General features: G+C 46.7%; 1 protein-coding gene across 3 annotated transcripts in view; it reads right to left on the bottom strand.

The window, feature by feature from the left end:
- Nucleotides 1-1,120: 1,120 nt before the first annotated feature.
- The window catches only part of rc3h1b (ring finger and CCCH-type domains 1b), a 26,912-nt gene continuing 9,088 nt past the window's right edge, over nt 1,121-18,944 (bottom strand). For 2 of the 3 annotated variants that reach the window (XM_055882978.1, XM_055882977.1), the window contains exons 3-20: nt 17,496-17,616; nt 17,146-17,385; nt 16,623-16,798; nt 16,080-16,280; nt 15,055-15,187; nt 14,003-14,121; nt 13,669-13,781; nt 11,294-11,536; nt 10,969-11,180; nt 10,363-10,742; nt 9,707-9,865; nt 7,042-7,197; nt 6,348-6,561; nt 6,078-6,171; nt 5,881-5,977; nt 5,535-5,717; nt 4,657-4,757; nt 1,121-3,302 (exon numbers count right to left, since the gene is read on the bottom strand). In XM_055882978.1, the coding sequence (XP_055738953.1) occupies nt 3,143-3,302; nt 4,657-4,757; nt 5,535-5,717; nt 5,881-5,977; nt 6,078-6,171; nt 6,348-6,561; nt 7,042-7,197; nt 9,707-9,865; nt 10,363-10,742; nt 10,969-11,180; nt 11,294-11,536; nt 13,669-13,781; nt 14,003-14,121; nt 15,055-15,187; nt 16,080-16,280; nt 16,623-16,798; nt 17,146-17,385; nt 17,496-17,616 (3,102 nt within the window). In that variant the 3' untranslated portion in view covers nt 1,121-3,142. Of the gene's footprint in view, nt 3,303-4,656; nt 4,758-5,534; nt 5,718-5,880; nt 5,978-6,077; nt 6,172-6,347; nt 6,562-7,041; nt 7,198-9,706; nt 9,866-10,362; nt 10,743-10,968; nt 11,181-11,293; nt 11,537-13,668; nt 13,782-14,002; nt 14,122-15,054; nt 15,188-16,079; nt 16,281-16,622; nt 16,799-16,938; nt 17,036-17,145; nt 17,386-17,495; nt 17,617-18,944 lie in introns of those variants that run through there. The other variant, XM_055882979.1, reaches the window with a different exon arrangement.

Here is an 18,944-nt window from a genome sequence, read left to right as displayed (position 1 = left end):
AGTTGAAATGGAGTTTGTTCAATATTCTGACTTGTATTGGGATTGTTTGGGCATGCTGAGCCTACATTTTAGAGACGACTGTTTAAGTATGTCACTCTTGGATTCAAAAAGAGGCTAGCCTCATGTCAACATTAGACCACTGTTGAGATGGGAAAACATTGTACAACATTTGGAGTGAACTCGCTCTTTAAGGGTCATGGCTGGAGGGACCTTGATAGTATTTCCTTAAGCAGAAATAACAAGTGTGGGCAAGCTAATTTTCATGACTATTCTGAAGCAAAGACAACCTGTGTGTGGATGAGAGCAATGCTGCGTTAGACAGTTTCCCTGGACAACATGATGCTTTGCCTTGTGAGGCGATACGTAGATCACCGTAAGACTTGGAAGTCAGTGATTTTTCACTCAACAACGACCGAAACAAAAACAGAAACACGTTTTGTTATAAATATGACAAAAGGTGACTGACAGGTGAAGAGAAAAAACATGCATGCCAATTCAAATTGCTTTTAATTTGGTTAGTGTGCTTCCAAATTATCTTACTGTTGGTGGATGGCCGAGGAGTATTCCTTGAGAAGCAAGCCTTTGACTAAATTAAAGGCTTACCCGGCTTACCTCTTAAAAAAACAAACATCACATTTCTAATATTTCCACACTGTCACCCAGTACAGCACACTTCACTTTGAAAAAAATCCATAGTGTACCTTTTCTACAATACAACCTAGCACACACAACAACAAAAAACTGCAATTTTCATCATTAAAATGAGTCTTCTTTCGGAAGCATATTTCAATATTGAACTTATTTGTTTGAACACAAAAAGATTAAGTGAATACACATCAATGCGCACAGAAGTCCTTCAACTGGGTAAGGATAAAGTCTGTGTTGGCAACCAGTGGACAGGGAAAAAATAACATTTAGCTGATTCTAAGTAGAGATCATTTAATATAAATGCTGAGCGAGTAGAATAAGAGTTGGCACGTTAATAGTGCTTAGTATATTAATGTATGTATACATACTCATATGTATAAGTGAGTTTTTTACCTAAACAATAAAATGTATTAAAGAGCAGCCTGAGGCTTGAAGTGTGGTTGGAAAAAAACAAAAACCATTGCCCCCCCCCCCCCCCCCCCCACACACACCTTAAACCCAGACAAAAAGCTGTATTTCCCCTTCCCCAAACTATGAACCCTGATCGTCACCTCTATACTTATCGTTAACCGTTTGAGCACCAGGACCCACCTTTTTGCATTTCAGAACAACTCTTTTCGATGGCCAATCATGAGGATTGTTTACAAAAGGGAGAGCGCTCCTTAACGAGCGCCAACAATTTCCAGGACAGGGAAAGCAACAATAATGGAATGATAATGATGATAATAATACTATATAAAACTATATTGTGAAAAATATCATGAAAGTTTGCACTAAAAGTTTTCAAATTGAAGGTTGGGTAAGACTTTGGGCAGAGGCTTTGAGGGGCAAGACTTTCTGGCTGCTTGCTTTAAACCTCGCCAGGTTGAGGCCCAAGATTCTGGTCTTGAATCTACTAATCCACTGAATATGTGTCTCGATCCTGACTTGTTCTAAAATGAACTAATAGTATGTGGTTAAAAACAAATGGAATAGAAGGATTTTTTTAAAGTAAGCTCGTAAGATGACAATTTTTTATTTTTTAAGACAATTCGCCATTCTTTCGTTGATGATTGAGACGCACAAACCATTGAAATTATTGTTTGGCAGACTACAGCCACTTTCTACATGTATTAAGACAAAGATGATACATTTTTTTTGCATATTAATCCATTTCTCACTTCCCCTCCAATAACGGACCAGCGTTCAGGTAGTCCACAGCCCCTTAACGGCGATTTATGTGAGCGAGAGAAGAAAAAAAAGGGAAAGTAACTTCATAGAAGTTAAAGAGAACCAATGACAAGATAATCCCAATGGGGAGGATAACCAGATGAGGAGTTCTGAGGAAGATCAAAACTATCACCCCATATGATTCCATCCACACATCAATTCATTTTGCACCGAGGAAAATGTTCCTACAATGTGAAAATGCATGTTTTCTAGAACTGTGTTAACACTTATTACACTCCCTTGAGTGCATTTTCCACACTGCAGGTTTGATTGAATTCCAGCCCATCAGTACAACAGACATTTCCACGGCCAGCAGCAAGTCACACTACATCCCACGAGAAGCACATAGTAGGTTCCCTTATAGAAAACATGAGGAAAGCTCATTATCAAAAAGATTCATTTTGCAATCTTTAAAACAGAATGCTTTGGTTAATAATATACTGCTTTTCAAGTATGAAACAGATATGATGTATTCATAAAATGCACTAATAAAATCAGACTTCTCATGTGGTCTCATGTGGCTTGAAGCGGCCTAGTCTCGTTTGGTTCTGAAGATTGGCGGAACATCTTCACTCCCCCTTTCCCTGGCCTGCCTCATCTGGTCAACCACGTTTTACGATTCTGGGGGTGGTGTATTCCTGAACACTAGCGGTTACAACACTTATATTACTGAACGCGAACTGAACAGTTACGGAACAGTTACTATACTGACTATAATTGGTTATAATTGCCTTCGTAAGCTGTCAAAGGTATTGGAAACTATCAACAACTGTCATATCAGGCTATAATGGATTATAACAGATACTTATGTGATGCGTACGACCGCTGACATAACTGTCATAAACACCAAGACTTATGATACCGTTATTGATTTAGTATTTGGGGTCTTAAGGTCCCTGCAAGCTGCTTACCCTTAATGTGCCTCGTAATGGGAACAAAGACACAGAGGGGGAGAATTGAGAAATACTCTACCGATCGATCTACAATGGGTCTTGGTATGTGATGTCTATGTAGGGGGATAGCCCTCTGAACAATTATCATCATCATCATCATCATCTGCTTTTCCATTACTTTGAGAGGCTTGTTTTATCGTCCCAGTAAGAGAAAAGAAAACAAAAAAATAAATGTTATCAAATGCCCTGGTTTCCAGGCAATGAAAGTAAAAAAAAGAAAGCTCATTCACAGAACAAAAAAAGAAAGAAAAACTCCTATCACAGCAGATACTGCTCATCTTCTGTCTGTATGTTTTACACCACAGTGTCTGAGTAGGTGTTGTGTGTGTGGTCTAGGAGCAGGAATGGACCACACCGTTCTTCTGCAGCTCTGAGACTCCGGGCCCCGGCTCAGTACACAGGCTGAGCGAAGACGCTTTATTGGTCAGTGACAACATGGCTCCGCCCACACCACCATCCTGACCTAGACCGCTGGAGCCATTAGATACCTCACTACACACACCGAGAGAGAGAGAGCGCGAGAGAAAGGAGCGAGGAGAGAGGGCGAGAGCGAGCGAGAGAGAGCGAGGAGAGAGAACGAGAGCGAGGAGAGAGCGGAGAGAGTGAGGGCGAGAGCGAGAAGAAAGGGAGAGGAGAGAGCAAGGAGAGAGCGAGGAGAGGAGAGGGCGAGAGCGAGGAGAGGAGAGGGCGAGAGCGAGGAGAGGAGAGGGCGAGAGCGAGGAGAGAGGGCGAGAGCGAGGAGAGAGGGCGAGAGCGAGGGCGAGAGCGAGGAGAGAGGGCGAGGAGAGAGGGCGAGGAGAGAGGGCGAGAGCGAGGAGAGAGGGCGAGAGCGAGGAGAGAGGGCGAGAGCGAGGAGAGAGGGCGAGAGCGAGGAGAGAGGGCGAGAGCGAGGAGAGAGGGCGAGAGCGAGGAGAGAGGGCGAGAGCGAGGAGAGAGGGCGAGAGCGAGAGTGAGGGCGAGGTGAGAGGGCGAGAGCGAGGCGAGAGCGAGGAGAGAGGGCGAGAGCGAGGAGAGAGGGCGAGAGCGAGGAGAGAGGGCGAGAGCGAGGAGAGAGGGCGAGAGCGAGGAGAGAGGGCGAGAGCGAGGAGAGAGGGCGAGAGCGAGGAGAGAGGGCGAGAGCGAGGAGAGAGGGCGAGAGCGAGGAGAGAGGGCGAGAGCGAGGAGAGAGGGCGAGAGCGAGGAGAGAGGGCGAGAGCGAGGAGAGAGGGCGAGAGCGAGGAGAGAGGGCGAGGAGAGAGGGCGAGAGCGAGGAGAGAGGGCGAGAGCGAGGAGAGAGGGCGAGAGCGAGGAGAGAGGGCGAGAGCGAGGAGAGAGGGCGAGAGCGAGGAGAGAGGGCGAGAGCGAGGAGAGAGGGCGAGAGCGAGGCGAGGAGAGAGGCCGAGAGCGAGCAGAGAGGGCGAAAGCGAGGAGAGAGGGCGAGAGCGAGGAGAGAGGGCGAGAGCGAGGAGAGAGGGCGAGAGCGAGGAGAGAGGGCGAGAGCGAGGAGAGAGGGCGAGAGCGAGGAGAGAGGGCGAGAGCGAGGAGAGAGGGCGAGAGCGAGGAGAGAGGGCGAGAGCGAGGAGAGAGGGCGAGAGCGAGGAGAGAGGGCGAGAGCGAGGAGAGAGCGAAGAGAGTGGGAGAGAGCGAGGAGAGTGGGAGAGAGCGAGGAGAGAGGGCGAGGAGAGAGGGCGAGAGCAAGGACGAGAACGAGGACGAGAGCGAGGAGAGAGAGAGGAGAGAGAGAGAGAGGGCGAGGAGAGAAAGCGACAGACAGAGAGTGCGACAGAGAGAGGGTTACGATCATAAGATCATTCCATGTACAATGACGTGCTGTCCTGCTGAGGTGTGTGTATGTGTGTTCACTCACCCGAGGGCCAGAGCAATCTCCTCCAGCTGGGTCTTGTGGTCCTGCTGGCCATTCTGTGCAGCCTTCATCTTGTACTGGACTTCATGAGCCACCTGGCTGTCCTGTAGAGACCATATCAATACACTGTCAGCTCACAGTGGCACGCCTGTCTGTGCCTGTCAATCTGCCTGCCTGTCTGTCCCTCCGTCCGCACCTGTCCGTCCGCTCGCCCATTTCTGTCCGCCCGCCCGCGCCTGTCCGCTCGCTTGCCCGTCCGCGCGCCCGTTTCTGACCGTGCCCGCCCGCCTGAACGCCCGTTTGCCCGTGTCCGTCCGCCCGCACCCGCCCACCTGTACGCCCGTGCCCATCCGCCTGTTTGTCCGTCCCCGCCCGCCTGTACACCCGTTTGTCCGTGTCCGCCCACCTGTACGCCCGCCAGCACTACACACGTGATTCAAATCAAAGCCAGATGATAAGTTGAGTCAGGTGAGTAGTGCTAGGGCAAAAATCTAAATGTGCACCCGTTGGGCTCCCCAGGACCAGGATTGAGAACCACTGCTATAGGGTGTTGTGAGCAGAGCCAAAGAATTCCCATTGTAATTCCCATTGTACATCTTGGCCATGTTCTGTTATAATCTCCACCCGGCACAGCCAGAAGAGGACTGGCCACCCCTCATAGCCTGGTTCCTCTCTAGGTTTCTTCCTAGGTTTTGGCCTTTCTAGGGAGTTTTTCCTAGCCACCGTGCTTCTACAACTGCATTGCTTGCTGTTTGGGGTTTTAGGCTGGGTTTTTGTACAGCACTTCGAGATATTGGCTGATGTACGAAGGGCTATATAAAATAAACTTGATTTGATAACAGGCAGACAAACTACAGTTCTCCCCTCCATCTCTCCCGCACCATGGCCACCCGGCAGGTCCTCTTGCCAATCTCCCTCTCCACCTGGTGCAGCTCCATGCTGAGCTGTTCGCTGGACACCAAGGCAGCGTTGCTGGAAACCCCCACTGGACCGGGCCACTTCCCCTGCTGGCCCTGGTTCTGACATGGTTGGGAGGGCTGTGCCGCCAGGGCACTGACCTCCCTCTGAGGATGGGGAAATCAGGTCAGTCTTTTCCCAACGAAAAACCCCTTCCTACCATTACTCACACGCTTGGTTGCCCCCACACAAAAAGTCTTTGCCTTAAATGTTTTCAATGCAAAAAGTTGTGTTTGTCCCATATCTGTGTGTGTTTGTGAGAATACCCACCTCCATGCCATGGATCTGGGTCTGTTGGGTGATCTGCTGGTTGACCTGTTGGAGCTCAATCTTCAGATGCTCTCTGTCCTGAGCTGGCATAGACAGCCTGGGAGAGGGAAGAAGAGACCCAAGCCATCAGAGTTACTTATACATAACACATTAAAAGATGGATGGATGGATGCAGTGATGAGAGTGTTTGGCAGTACTTTTCACTGAAGTGTCCCTGAGAGGAGGAGCCAGTCTGGTGGGAGGGGTAGGAGGAGCCACCCCAGCCTCCGTGGTGCCCATAGGAGAACTCCGCTGTGGGCGGACAACGACACGTTAAATCGTATGTCTTAAACACGGTTTCGACTCGGTCATATTAAATTGTCCAATATGCTCATTTACTAAAGTCTCCGTTGCGACCTCTAATGAGCTCAACCCAGATGACAGATTGATCGAAGTAAAGTTGTAAGTAAGTTGATTGGTCTCCCTACCGGCCATGTGTTTGGGTCCCTGGGCGGAGGCCATGGCCTGCACGGGGCCTGTCGTCTGGTAGCCTGTCTTGGAGGTGCGTGAGATGGCCCCGAAGCGCGACACGGTGGGCTGGGGGCCGAAGGGGATGATGGGGTCGTCGTCTTTTACCTCCGCTCCCCGTCTGGACTGGGCCTCCATGGAGGGCTCCCCCCGTAGACCTTTACCATCCACATTCTAGAGGGGCAGAATGTAGAAGTGTCATTTAGCAGGCCACTCATTTAGTCAGTAAGAGTAGCAGGCCCTCAATTTAACATAATTTAACAGACATTCTACAGATAGATGGGGGAGAAAAATAAAGGTATGGATGTGTGGGTGAGATTGTGGGGGGACATTTAGCAGACATTCATCCAGAGTGAAATACAATAATGACAAAATGGACAGAACAACTAGCAAGTTAACAGATGCTCTCATGCAGAGCGAATCAGAAAAACGAATAGGGGAGAAAGAGGGGGTGGGAAGATGGTGAAGGAGGAAAAGAGAGAGACGACAGGAAGGGAGAAAGAATGAGAAGAAAAAGGGATGGTAGAAGGGCCGAATGAAAGCTAAAATCCTCCTAATCAAGCACATTTTCAATATTGCTCCTGTGATAACTGAACCAGTAATACTTTCAGAAACTCACTAAGACACGCCGCCACTATTCCAGCTGTCACTCACCATCATCTCCATGGCGCCGGGCGCCATGATGTCTTTGGGCTTGGCGTCCTTGGTGACAATATAGGAGCCGATAGTGTCACAGGACCAGGGAGAATACTGGCCCGCGTAGTCCGACTCCCTGCACTTCCCAAAGGCTTTGGAGCTTTCCTCCCCATACTATGGAGGCAGACACCGTTGTGTTAGTAAGTTACTCGTGCTAACAACACTGTAGAGCAACGCTAACAACACTGTACAGCAACGCTAACAACACTGTACAGCAACGCTAACAACACTGTAGAGCAACGCTAACAACACTGTAGAGCAACGCTAACAACACTGTAGAGCAACGCTAACAACACTGTAGAGCAACGCTAACAACACTGTAGAGCAACGCTAACAACACTGTAGAGCAACGCTAACAACACTGTAGAGCAACGCTAACAACACTGTAGAGCAACGCTAACAACACTGTAGAGCAACGCTAACAACACTGTAGAGCAACGCTAACAACACTGTAGAGCAACGCTAACAACACTGTAGAGCAACGCTAACAACACTGTAGAGCAACGCTAACAACAATGTAGAGCAACGCTAACAACACTGTACAGCAACGCTAACAACACTGTACAGCAACGCTAACAACACTGTACAGCAACGCTAACAACACTGTACAGCAACGCTAACAACACTGTATAGCAACGCTAACAACACTGTAGAGCAACGCTAACAACACTGTAGAGCAACGCTAACAACACTGTAGAGCAACGCTAACAACACTGTAGAGCAACGCTAACAACACTGTAGAGCAACGCTAACAACACTGTAGAGCAACGCTAACAACACTGTAGAGCAACGCTAACAACACTGTAGAGCAACGCTAACAACACTGTAGAGCAACGCTAACAACACTGTAGAGCAACGCTAACAACACTGTACAGCAACGCTAACAACACTGTACAGCAACGCTAACAACACTGTACAGCAACGCTAACAACACTGTACAGCAACGCTAACAACACTGTACAGCAACGCTAACAACACTGTACAGCAACGCTAACAACACTGTACAGCAATGCTAACTTGGAAACATAACTTGAACGTGCTAAAAGGCATTTTAGAAAAGTGTCATACAGGGCAGAATAATATAAAATAGTATAAAATTTGTGAAACAGGGTCGTCGCTAGATAAATGAGTGTCATAGCTAAAACAGCATCAAAAGCCCTGTTTTGTAAATGCTATAAAATGATTATAGTTCAACTTCCCAATTAGATAATGTCATGACCTTAATCCTCCCAGTTGGGAGTTAGGAAGGCTTACCCTTGTCAACAGTAACGGTTTGTTTTTGGTCTGTACCACGCAGAGCTCTGACTCCTTAATGTAGGGGTTCTCAAACTTTTTGGGCTGGGGACCCATTTTGTGAGAGCAAATTTATCAGGGAACTCTCATAATCAGAACACAACTCGAGTGCAATAAAAAATATTCTACAAGGAGTTGTATTATGACGTTTGCAGTTCATGGCTGGACAAACCAAGTCTATTGACTGAGCCTGGGATAGAACATTTAAAAAGGCCTCTTGGCATCAGAGAAAATGTTGCAGTTCTCAAGATAATTTCCAACAATTCTACAAATATTTTCATGAGATATTTTTTGTTGTTGCAGCTTTAAAGCTTAAATTACAGTGTATTTATGTAAAATAGTTTTGGGGAATAGTTTAGAGTGGAAAAAGTGATAATTGTACTGTGGATACCAATATCCCTGGTAGCCTCCCAGGCCCATGTTGCCCAGGGTTAAGAACATAGATTGTTGATTCAAGATATTACATTGTATTACACACATTCCACAGAATTCTTGGCCAAATGTCACTTAATATGTTGTTAGTAATATAGTATATTTTTCAGATCCTGCCGCGTTGCGTTATGTAACCCCGGTTCTCTGAAGGAAATGAAGACACCTCACTATGCGACACGCCCTCTTTTGTGGGTCATTGGTTGAAGCCTTAATCAAATCTTTCCCAACAGGCCAATCAGAGTTTTGTGGGTGTACACCCTGCGTGTCTATATAACACTCTGCACTGCTCTGGTTTCCTCATTCTACGTCACTTCACATGTCTATTTGGTTACTATCTGGTTACTAGCCCGTTAAGCAGCTTTCTTCTCAACTTAACTGTTCCTCTCGGTGTGGGATACCACCCCACCACAGAGCATTGAGTGTCTAATTTAGTATTTTCAGGAATTCTGCTATCAGCAGCTTCACTTTATCGAGTGAAGTTACCTCAGTTTGTTAGCAGCGCCTTTTGTCGTCGGCTAGCTACAGTACACCTGTTGCCTGGCCTACACACAATAGCAGGTTCTCACAATTATTTGCTACTTCTACCCAGGGTCTCTAGCTATCTGTCAGTGCCCACAGTGTTTTAGCTAGCAACCACTGGGCTAAACTGCCATTTGGTTTGTTTGGCTAGCACGAACGGTGCTTTTTCTTCAGTGTGTTACCCAGCATTGAAGTACCATCCCTTTAACATTCCCCCATAGAAGATAACCCAGCCGTGAGTTCTACCTCGAGTTAGTTGGTTTACACACCGTCCCATAGTGAGATGTCGAACCGATTAGACTGAAATAGAACCCACTTTGAGAACCTCTGTTTTAATGTGTTGACCCTGAGTGACCTAAGTTGTGTGTGTTGGTCTTACCTCTGGGGGGTAGTCACTAGGGAAGGCATGGGGAAGGGTGGGGGAGGCAGCGAAGGGTGGTGGGGAGATGACCTTCCTCTCTTCTAGTTGGGCCATCAGCTCCTTGCGGCGGTGGTGCAGGTAGTCCAGGCTGGGCTGGGAGGAGCGTCTGTACTGCTCCTACATAGTACACCACAGGACACAGTTTATCAGACGTGTTGAGGGGTATATGGGGTGTAGTGGATGTTGAGGGGTGTAATACTCAGTATTTCCATAATGATACTAAACTACCTGCATATTAATGATTAGTACCACGCATATAAAAATGCATACTATCAATAAAACGATTAAATATACCAGACTTCTGGTCAACTAAAGAGACAAGTGTAAATCTCAAGGAAGCTGCAGCTCACAAGACAACAACTACATAGTAGTCAGTCAGTGTATATGTTCACCAATGATCACCAACCTCCATCCTGGAGTGTCACAGGGTGCGTTAGCTGTTTTCTAAACCCAGTACTAACACACCCTGATTCAACTGATCAACTGCTCATCAAGACTTTACTCAGGTTGAATAGGGTTTTACTGTTGGCCTGAACAAAAAGTCTATATACCTGGGTTGCTGACCACGGACGTACACAGAGAAATATGACAGATTGTGGAGAAACCAAACTCACCCTGACGTTGGACCTCATGGATTGGGGCTGGGCCCCAGTTGGGTAGTACCCCTCTGGGGGGTACCTCTCCCTGGCCGGCTGCTCCTGTTGGTAGTGGTGGTTAGGGGGCATGTCCAGGGGAGCAGGGCTCATCCGGACCATGTCGTCCCTCTGCGAGGGGTATGGCTGGGGGCCAGGGTAAGGGCCATGGCGGCCCCGGGTGTCATAGTGGGGAAGGTAGGAGTAGGGGGGGCCGGAGTGGGGAGCTGGGTAAGGGCGCTCAGGAGGGCCATAGCCGGGATAGGGTTCCTGGTAGGGTGGTCCAGCGGGCTCGCTGGGGGCAGGGAGGTTTCGGATGTAGCGCTGGGTGGAGTACTGGGGGGGCTGCTGGTAGGGGTAACCTGGAGGACAGAGGGGGACACATTGACATGTTGATTTTCTTTACACGTTTTAAGTTCATATTGGTAATTTAGCAAAATCATAGGTTCAAAACACATTTTCTATTGACAGAGCTGAAATCAGTTGCTGGGAAATAATAAAACAGAAAATGTTTGCCATCAAATAAAATAAATGAAAACAAACAAACATTTGAACAACATAAAACGTTTCATCAACGTTCAGCATCACCTTGGGGGTACTGCGAAGGCTCGTACTGGGAGGCGGAGGGCAATGGGCGTGAGTCGGAGTAGTACATGTCAGGCAACTGCTGGGGGTACATCTGAGGCCCCCGGGGCATCACACCTACGGGCATCTGTTTGGGCATGGGGTCGCCTGGCCCCCTGGGGTGGCCCATGGCAAGGGGAGGCTGGAGGAACCCTTGTTTGGGCCCTGAATCCAGACTGAGGGAAGAAAAACAGAGCTCTGAATAATGCTACAATAAGTTTTTGCATCAATGTAAGAAGAAAAGTGCCAGATTTTATAGCTAAAACTCGTAAGTGGGTTTCCTACTTACAAGTCAGGGGGCGATCCCGGGGAGCTGCTGCTCCCGCCGTCCATCTTGGGCTTGCACAACAGGTCGTAGGTCACGCCGTCCGTGCCGCGAGTGATGAGCTGGGGCATGGGGTGTCCAGCTGAGCCGTTGGTAAGGGGCGAGGGTTTCCGAGTCACCCCCATGTCCAGAGGGAGACAGTCATCCGACAGCAGGCCGGATGAGCCAGGGAGGCGAGCCGCCAAACGCTTGTTCATCTTCCGGTACCTACGAACATAAAATACAGTTATCCTTGTGACCTGGGTGGCCTGCTATAAACATAATACAGTTATCCTTGTGACCTGGGTGGCCTGCTATAAACATAATCACTTATCCTTGTGACCTGGGTGGCCTGCTATAAACATAATCACTTATCCTTGTGACCTGGGTGGCCTGCTATAAACATAATCACTTATCCTTGTGACCTGGGTGGCCTGCTATAAACATAAAACACAGTAGTTATATAGTGGCTTTAAAAACAGAAAAGTCATCCTACTGTAGATTAAAAATAGTTGAATCTACACCAACGGAATAGGTTTTAAAACAGTGGCCTACTAAGCAATAACTCCATAGACTATAAACTAAGAATGAGGTTATCTGAGCAAAATACGATGTGGGTACAATGATGCAAATGGAAGAGAGAGCAGAGTTTGTGCCATTTTTTATTTAACCTTCACTTAACTAGGCAAGTCAGTTAAGAACAAATTCTTATTTTCAATGATGGCCTACCAAAATGCAAAAGGCCCCCTGAGGGGATGGAGGCCTGGGATTAAAAATAAATACAATATAAATAGGACAAAACACACACTACAACAAGAGAGACAACACTACATAAAGAGAGACCTAAGACAGCAACATAGCAAAGCAGCAACAGATGACAACACAGCACGGTAGCAACACAACATGGTAGCAGCACAAAACATGGTACAAACATTATTGGGCACAGACAACAGCACAAAGGGCAAGAAGGTAGAGACAACAAAATACACAAAGCAGCCACAAGTGTCTGTAAGAGTGTCCATGATTGAGTCTTATTATTTAAATTCAAACGGTGCTGGTTGTGAGATGTGGATATTTATATAATTAAATAATTTATACTGAACAAAAATATAAAACGCAACATTGAACAACTTCAAATATTTTACAGATTTCCAGTTCATAGAAGGAAATCAGTCATTGAAATAAATTACTTTGGCCCTAATCTATGGATTTCCCATGACTGGCAGGGGCGTAGCCATGGGTGGGCCTGGGAGGGCATAGGCCCACCCACTGGGGAGCTATGCCCAGCCAATTAGAATTAGTTTTTCCCCACAAAAGGGCTTTATTACAGACAGAAATATTCCTCAGCATCCCCCCTCCACCTCCCCAGACGACCCCGCAGGCGAAAAAGCCGAATGTGAAGGTCCTGGGTTGGAAGTCTTGCCAAATTCTCTAAAACAACGTTGGAGGCGGCTTATGGTAGAGAAATTAACATTAAATTCTCTGGCAACCGCTCTGTAGAACATTCCTCCAGTCAGCATGCCAATTGCAGGCTCCCTCAACTTGAGACATCTGTGGCATTATGTTGTGTGACAGAACTGCCCATTTTAGAATGGCTTTTTAATGTCCCCAGCACAAGTTGCACCTGTGTAATGACCATGCCATTTAATCAGCTTCTTGATATTCCACACCTGTCAGGTGGATGGATTATCTGTGCAAAGGAGAAATGCCAGGATGTAAACGAATTCTTTCAAAAAATTGCACCGGGGCCTCCCACTTCTCTTTCTATTCTGGTTATAGCCAGTTTGCGCAGTTCTGTGAAGGGAGTAGTACACAGCGTTGTACGAGATCTTCAGTTTCTTGGCAATTTCTCGCATGGAATAGCCTTCATTTCTCAGAACAAGAATAGACTGACGAGTTTCAGAAGAAAGTTCTTTGTTTCTGGCCATTTTGAGCCTGTAATCGAACCCACAAATGCTGATGCTCCAGATACTCAACTAGTCTAAAGAAGGCCAGTTGGATTGCTTCTTTAAATTAGCACAACAGTTTTCAGCTGTGCTAACATAATTGCAAAAGGGTTTTCTAATGATTAATTAGCCTTTTAAAATGATAAACTTGGATTAGCTAACACAACGTGCTATTGGAACACAGGAGTGATGGTTGCTGATAATGGGCCTCTGTACGCCTATGCAGATATTCCATAAGAATCAGCCATTTCCAGCTACAATAGTCATTTGCAACATTAACAATGTCTACACTGTATTTCTGATACATTTGATGTTATTTAATGGACAAACAATGTGCTTTTCTTTCGAAACCCCCAAACTTTTGAACAGTAGTGTATATATAATATATATTTCTGAAGATGGAGGGGGACTTACTTCTCCAGCTCCTCCTGAGAGTGGGCGAAGGTACAGCTGGCTCCTCGGGGACAGCCCCCCTTCTGCTTCATGTCCCGACACATGTACGTCTTGTATTTACTGTGCTGGGGAGGCTAGAGACAGAAAAACATATCCAATAAAATAATAGTGTCATTTTTAAGTTCAACATTCCAAATATCTGGAACAGTATTTACAAAACGTCTCAAAGTAGGAGTGCTGATCCAGGATCAGTTTAGCCTTTTATTTAGATCATAATTAATAAGGTTACATGGACAGTATGACGCAGTATGAATACGGGCCCTGATCAGTGACAATGAGCCAGAGTGAGAAGGACCTGTTGTGGGTCGGCTCCCTTCTTGCTGTGGTTCTGGATGAAGTCCACCAGGCCGTGGACCACCGTCTTCACCGCCACCAGACCCTTCTCCAGCTGCTCCCACATGGGAGGGGGGGCGTCTAGAGAGCCAGAGGGTAGGGGAGATATGAGTAAATACTTGACATGAAGGAGTATAAGACACATTATAATAGTGATGCTGATAACTTGGACATCTGGGACTGTCTTCAGCAATAACAATAACTTTACAATATAAATGATTGAAAAGGCATTGCACGCAAAGTACTAAACAACACAAATAGTCTTCACGCCCTCTCTTTCATACATAGGCTATTGCTTAAAGGGCTCTTAAAGGCCCAGTGCAGTCAAATACTGGATGTTCTTTTATTTACAGTACTGTTATATACAGTACTAGTCAAAAGTTTGGACACACCTACTCATTTCAAGTTTTTTTTTTTTTTTTTTACTATTTTCTACATTGTAGAATAATAGTGAAGACATCAAAACTATGAAATAAAACAGAATCATTAAATGAAATGGTCCAATACTGAAAGATTGTAATGACATATAGGTCAAAATCCATGGGTGAGATGAGTCTTAAGGGCCAGTGAGTCATGCCAATTTGAATCAGTCTGATAACACAACTTCTCCTTGACCACATCCACGTGAGCGCAGCTATAACAAACACACCCAACCTGTTCTACACTGATTGATTGATTCTTGACCACTTAACTAGTGGAAAGTACTGGGCAGCATTTCATTGCAGAAAGTTAGAGAAAGCTCCCTCTCCCCTCTGCCTGTGTTACCTGCCCTTCACTGATCTGATGGGGCTGAAAAGGGGAAAACAATAGTTCCTGGTACTGCTTTCATCCATTTTAGCCCTATCAGTTCCACAATGGGGACAACAGAAAAAGAGAGGTTGAGGGAGGTGGCAACATTTGGGAATGGAATACAACCCCAGTATGTCTGGTCTGAATTCTATTTTCAGTTGTATTCATTGTAGAAGGTAGAATAAGAATGTAGGTGTTGAGCATGCGTGTCTGTGTCTCTCTCACCGGGGCTAGGGTCGATGTTGGCCAGTAGTTCCAGGTGTGGTCGGAGCTGGTTAAGGTTGGCGGGGTCGCCCGTCCTCTGCAAGGCGATGGTCAGCTCCTGAACGCTCTGGGCAAACGACGCTGGCGTTTGCAACTGGAGGGACACAGGATGGGAAAGGATTAACGTAAATCCTATCAGCATCTGAGTGCCTGAACCTGGATCTTCTACCACTTTGTGTGGATATGATCATTCCTGTTCTCCTTGATCCTATTAGCATTGGTTTAAATAACATGTTTTCTATTGTGAAGCAAGAATGAACCCCCTGACAGAGGGCTGCTCCTTTAGTGGAAGCTCAGTACAATGTCTCTTATGTGGTTTCATGTGTGTCATACAGACAAATTCAAACTGATAAGCAGATGTTTACATGAGTTAACGTGGGATTTGTGTGAATGTGTGTCTGAATAAGTAACGGACACACACACCTTGTTGATACTGAACCACACAGGAGGTTGGTGACACCTTAATTGGGGAGAACGGGCTCGTGGTAATGACTGGAGAGGAATCAGTGGAATGGTATCAAATACGTCAAACTCATGGTTTCCATGGTTTCCAGGTGTTTGATGCCATTCCATTTGCGCCGATCCAGCCATTATTATGAGCCGTCCTCCCCTCGGCAGCCTCCTGTGTAATTAACAATACGACGTACATCAGGGATCATCAACTAGATTCAGGGCGGGCAGATTTGTTTCTTGAGCGGATGGATGGTCAGGGGGCTGGACCATAATTACAACTAATTTGTAGATTGCAAATTGACCGCAAGAAGCCCAAACATATATAATATTTGACTAAAACATAATAATTTCAAACCTTGCTTACATTTGTATACAATCACATATATCTCTCTTTTATGTGTGGGAATACTTATGAAAATATTTCATTTTTTGGGCTCAGAAAACCTGGGGGGCAAAATAAAAATCACCCGTGGGATGCCAATTGGGGAACCCTGATGTACATGACAACAACTTCTAGGACCAGTAACACACACCTTGTCGATGATGGACTGCATGTGGGACTTGTGGGACTGGTCCCCATAGAGCAGGGAGGACCACTGGTCGGGAGCGATGCGGAGGCCACCCTCCATGGCGATCTGCACAATCTGGGAGTCGTGTTCGCGCCGCAGTGCCTCATACGTCCTGAACTCCTCTTTCAGCTGCATCAGGGACGAGTCCTCGTCGCGCTTGGTCACCTATGCAGCCGTGGAGAGAGGGAGGGGTACATTAAGGTACGGTTTCTCTAAATGGTGGGTCATGATCAGGTGGTTGGTTGCAGCTGGTCCAGAAAGACTTTGGGAGGTCATGGCACAAAAATGTTTGGGAACCACAAGGCCTTTGCTGGGTCATGTTCACTGGGGCACACCGAAGCAAACATTTAAAAATGCTGCGCAACGGAAAACAGAAATGTATGCTTCTTGTTGGACAAGTTCAGTTAGTAGCTCCTAGTTTCCGTCCGGTTTCCTGTTTGGTGCCTAGTGAACATGACCCAGACCCAGGTCTGCGTTTCTGTATGTCATGCAGGTAGTCAGACCTACCTTGAAGCAGGAGGCCCTGTAGAGGAGCTGCACCACGTGGCCTATGCTGGTCTTGGAGGCCTGGGGGAAGCGTGGCTCTAACCTCTGGACCACAAACAGCACCAGAACCTTCCTGGACAGGGCCAAGCCATCCTCCAGAGCCAGCAGCACCAGCTTCAGAGCCTCCTCCTGCATGGCTGGGAGGGAGAAGGAAGCAGGTGGATTATTAGACCACAAATACACACATCAATTCAGACAGTTATGCAAATAAGACAACATAAACACACACTTACACTAGTAAATGTCATTGTATAAGACAGCATTTCTCGAAACTCACCTTGTGGACCCCCAAACATCTCACAATTTTGTTGTAGATCTGAACTAGCAGTGATTCAACTAGTCAAGGGCTTGAGGATTAGATCACTAGTTGAATCAGGTCTGATAGCTATGGAATAGATCAAATGGAACAGTTGGGGTTCTCCGAGGAGAGGTTTGAGAAACTCTGGTATAGTCAGGGCGTGTGTGTAACTTCCTCTCATCTTACCTGGGCCCAAGAACTGGCAGCCCCGGGCCCGGACGGCGGCCCACAAATTGGATGACAATTGCTGGGGGTTCTGGTGCTGTAGGATGAGCTCTGTGACCGTGCGCTCCCCTAGAGACCTGGCTGCCCTCATGGCCCGCACCCGGCCCTCCTCCTCCACCAGCTGACAGTGGACCAGGGTCACCAGCTTCCTCTGCATGGGCCGACTCAGCATGCTCTGGGCTGTGCTGCTTAGACCCACCCCTGGGGAGAGACGGAAGGGGGGGGGGGGGCAGACACACACCATTGAGAGTGGCATTGTCATCATTGTCCAAAGTCAGAGTTAGTTCATTTTTGTGTGGTGTGTATGTTACCTCTGTTGTTGCTGAGGGGTTTGAGGTAGAGGGCCAGCTCCTCTACACATTGCCTAGCCTCCTCATAGTGCTGTGAGTCCTCTGGGCTGGTGATCAGGGCCACCGGCTGAACCTTGGGAACCTGGAGGTAGGACACATAGGCATAATGGTATATTAATATAGGAAATTAAAACACGCATCACCTGTAATAGGATGATGAGCTGGTAAACGTGTCACTGGGTTCATTTACAGTCAAATGATTGAACAAATAACGTTATTATTAGTTTATAATATAATTAGGTTTCTTAATAATCAATAGTTATGTGTTGGAGCTTTGAGCGTGCAGTCCCTAAATTCACTATATGCAGTGACATGGAATTAAAATGGCCATAGCACTAACATCCACAGGAATGTCACAGGCCACCCACACAGTATGGTTGCTCAATAAAAGCGTTGCATCATATGTATAACTTAGAAAAAGGTGGAGAATTCTGAGGTGTGGTGTGATAACCATCAATTATGCAAACATTCCAAACAGCACACCCAATATAGCCACTAGTCCACCCACCCATAGATTGCTCTGAATGGGAATAAGCTGGTCTGGGGAAGGCAAGTCCAGGTAGTCCCTCCTGTTTCAGTTCACTTCATTTTGTTGGGTGCATAAGGAACACAACACAATTTGAATAATTGTAATTCAATGGGCAGACATTTTGCCTGGCTAACCAGACTCCAAGCAAATGCTACGCGACGCCTGCGGACGGTTTTCTCCAAAATGAGTCTGGATCCGAGTACCTCCCTGACCCTTCACCAAATGCAAACACATTCGGGGCTGTCTGATTGGTCCAGAAAGCCAATGGGTTGGGCCAGAGCCAGAACATGTGGGTAAAGCAGCAGTTTGAAAATGTGTCATTGGCTTTGATACTCAGATTGGTTAGAGACAATACAAATCGTTGATTGCTTTGTACAATAGCCCTCGTCACAACCAACGACTTCAATGATGGCAGTCTCAGACTAAATGATGTAGCAAGAGACAGAGGAGCAGAAAAATAATAATAGCAGTGTGAGTCATCAGGCTAACACTCACTGAGCAGAGAAAAATTACCTGACCCACCTCACAGCTATAATACCATTATGACACTAGGTTTGAGTAGTACCCAGATTTTCATACTGTTCCTGTACCATACCGGGGTATACAGGATTACCAGCAGCGCAAGGAGCGCTATTTCATTCCAAACATATAAAAAAAAGTTGTTTTACACACAAAACTAATTTAGGGATCTTGATCCAGGGGGGGATTGCTTGTCTCTGATGTAACCAAGAGGCTTGATCTTGCAAGCTAGCGACAAAGCTAGCAAGTTAGGAAACCAAACGCATAGCTGGAGCCCTGAGCTGACAATTTATTTGGCACATTTTAGATAGTTAACTTAGTTATAAGCAGTGGCGTAGCACAGAATTGCCCCCAGGCACAAG

Source organism: Salvelinus fontinalis, chromosome 26, assembly GCF_029448725.1.
Source record: "Salvelinus fontinalis isolate EN_2023a chromosome 26, ASM2944872v1, whole genome shotgun sequence".
Taxonomy (NCBI): domain Eukaryota; kingdom Metazoa; phylum Chordata; class Actinopteri; order Salmoniformes; family Salmonidae; genus Salvelinus; species Salvelinus fontinalis.
This window is presented reverse-complemented; position numbering and strand designations above follow the sequence as displayed.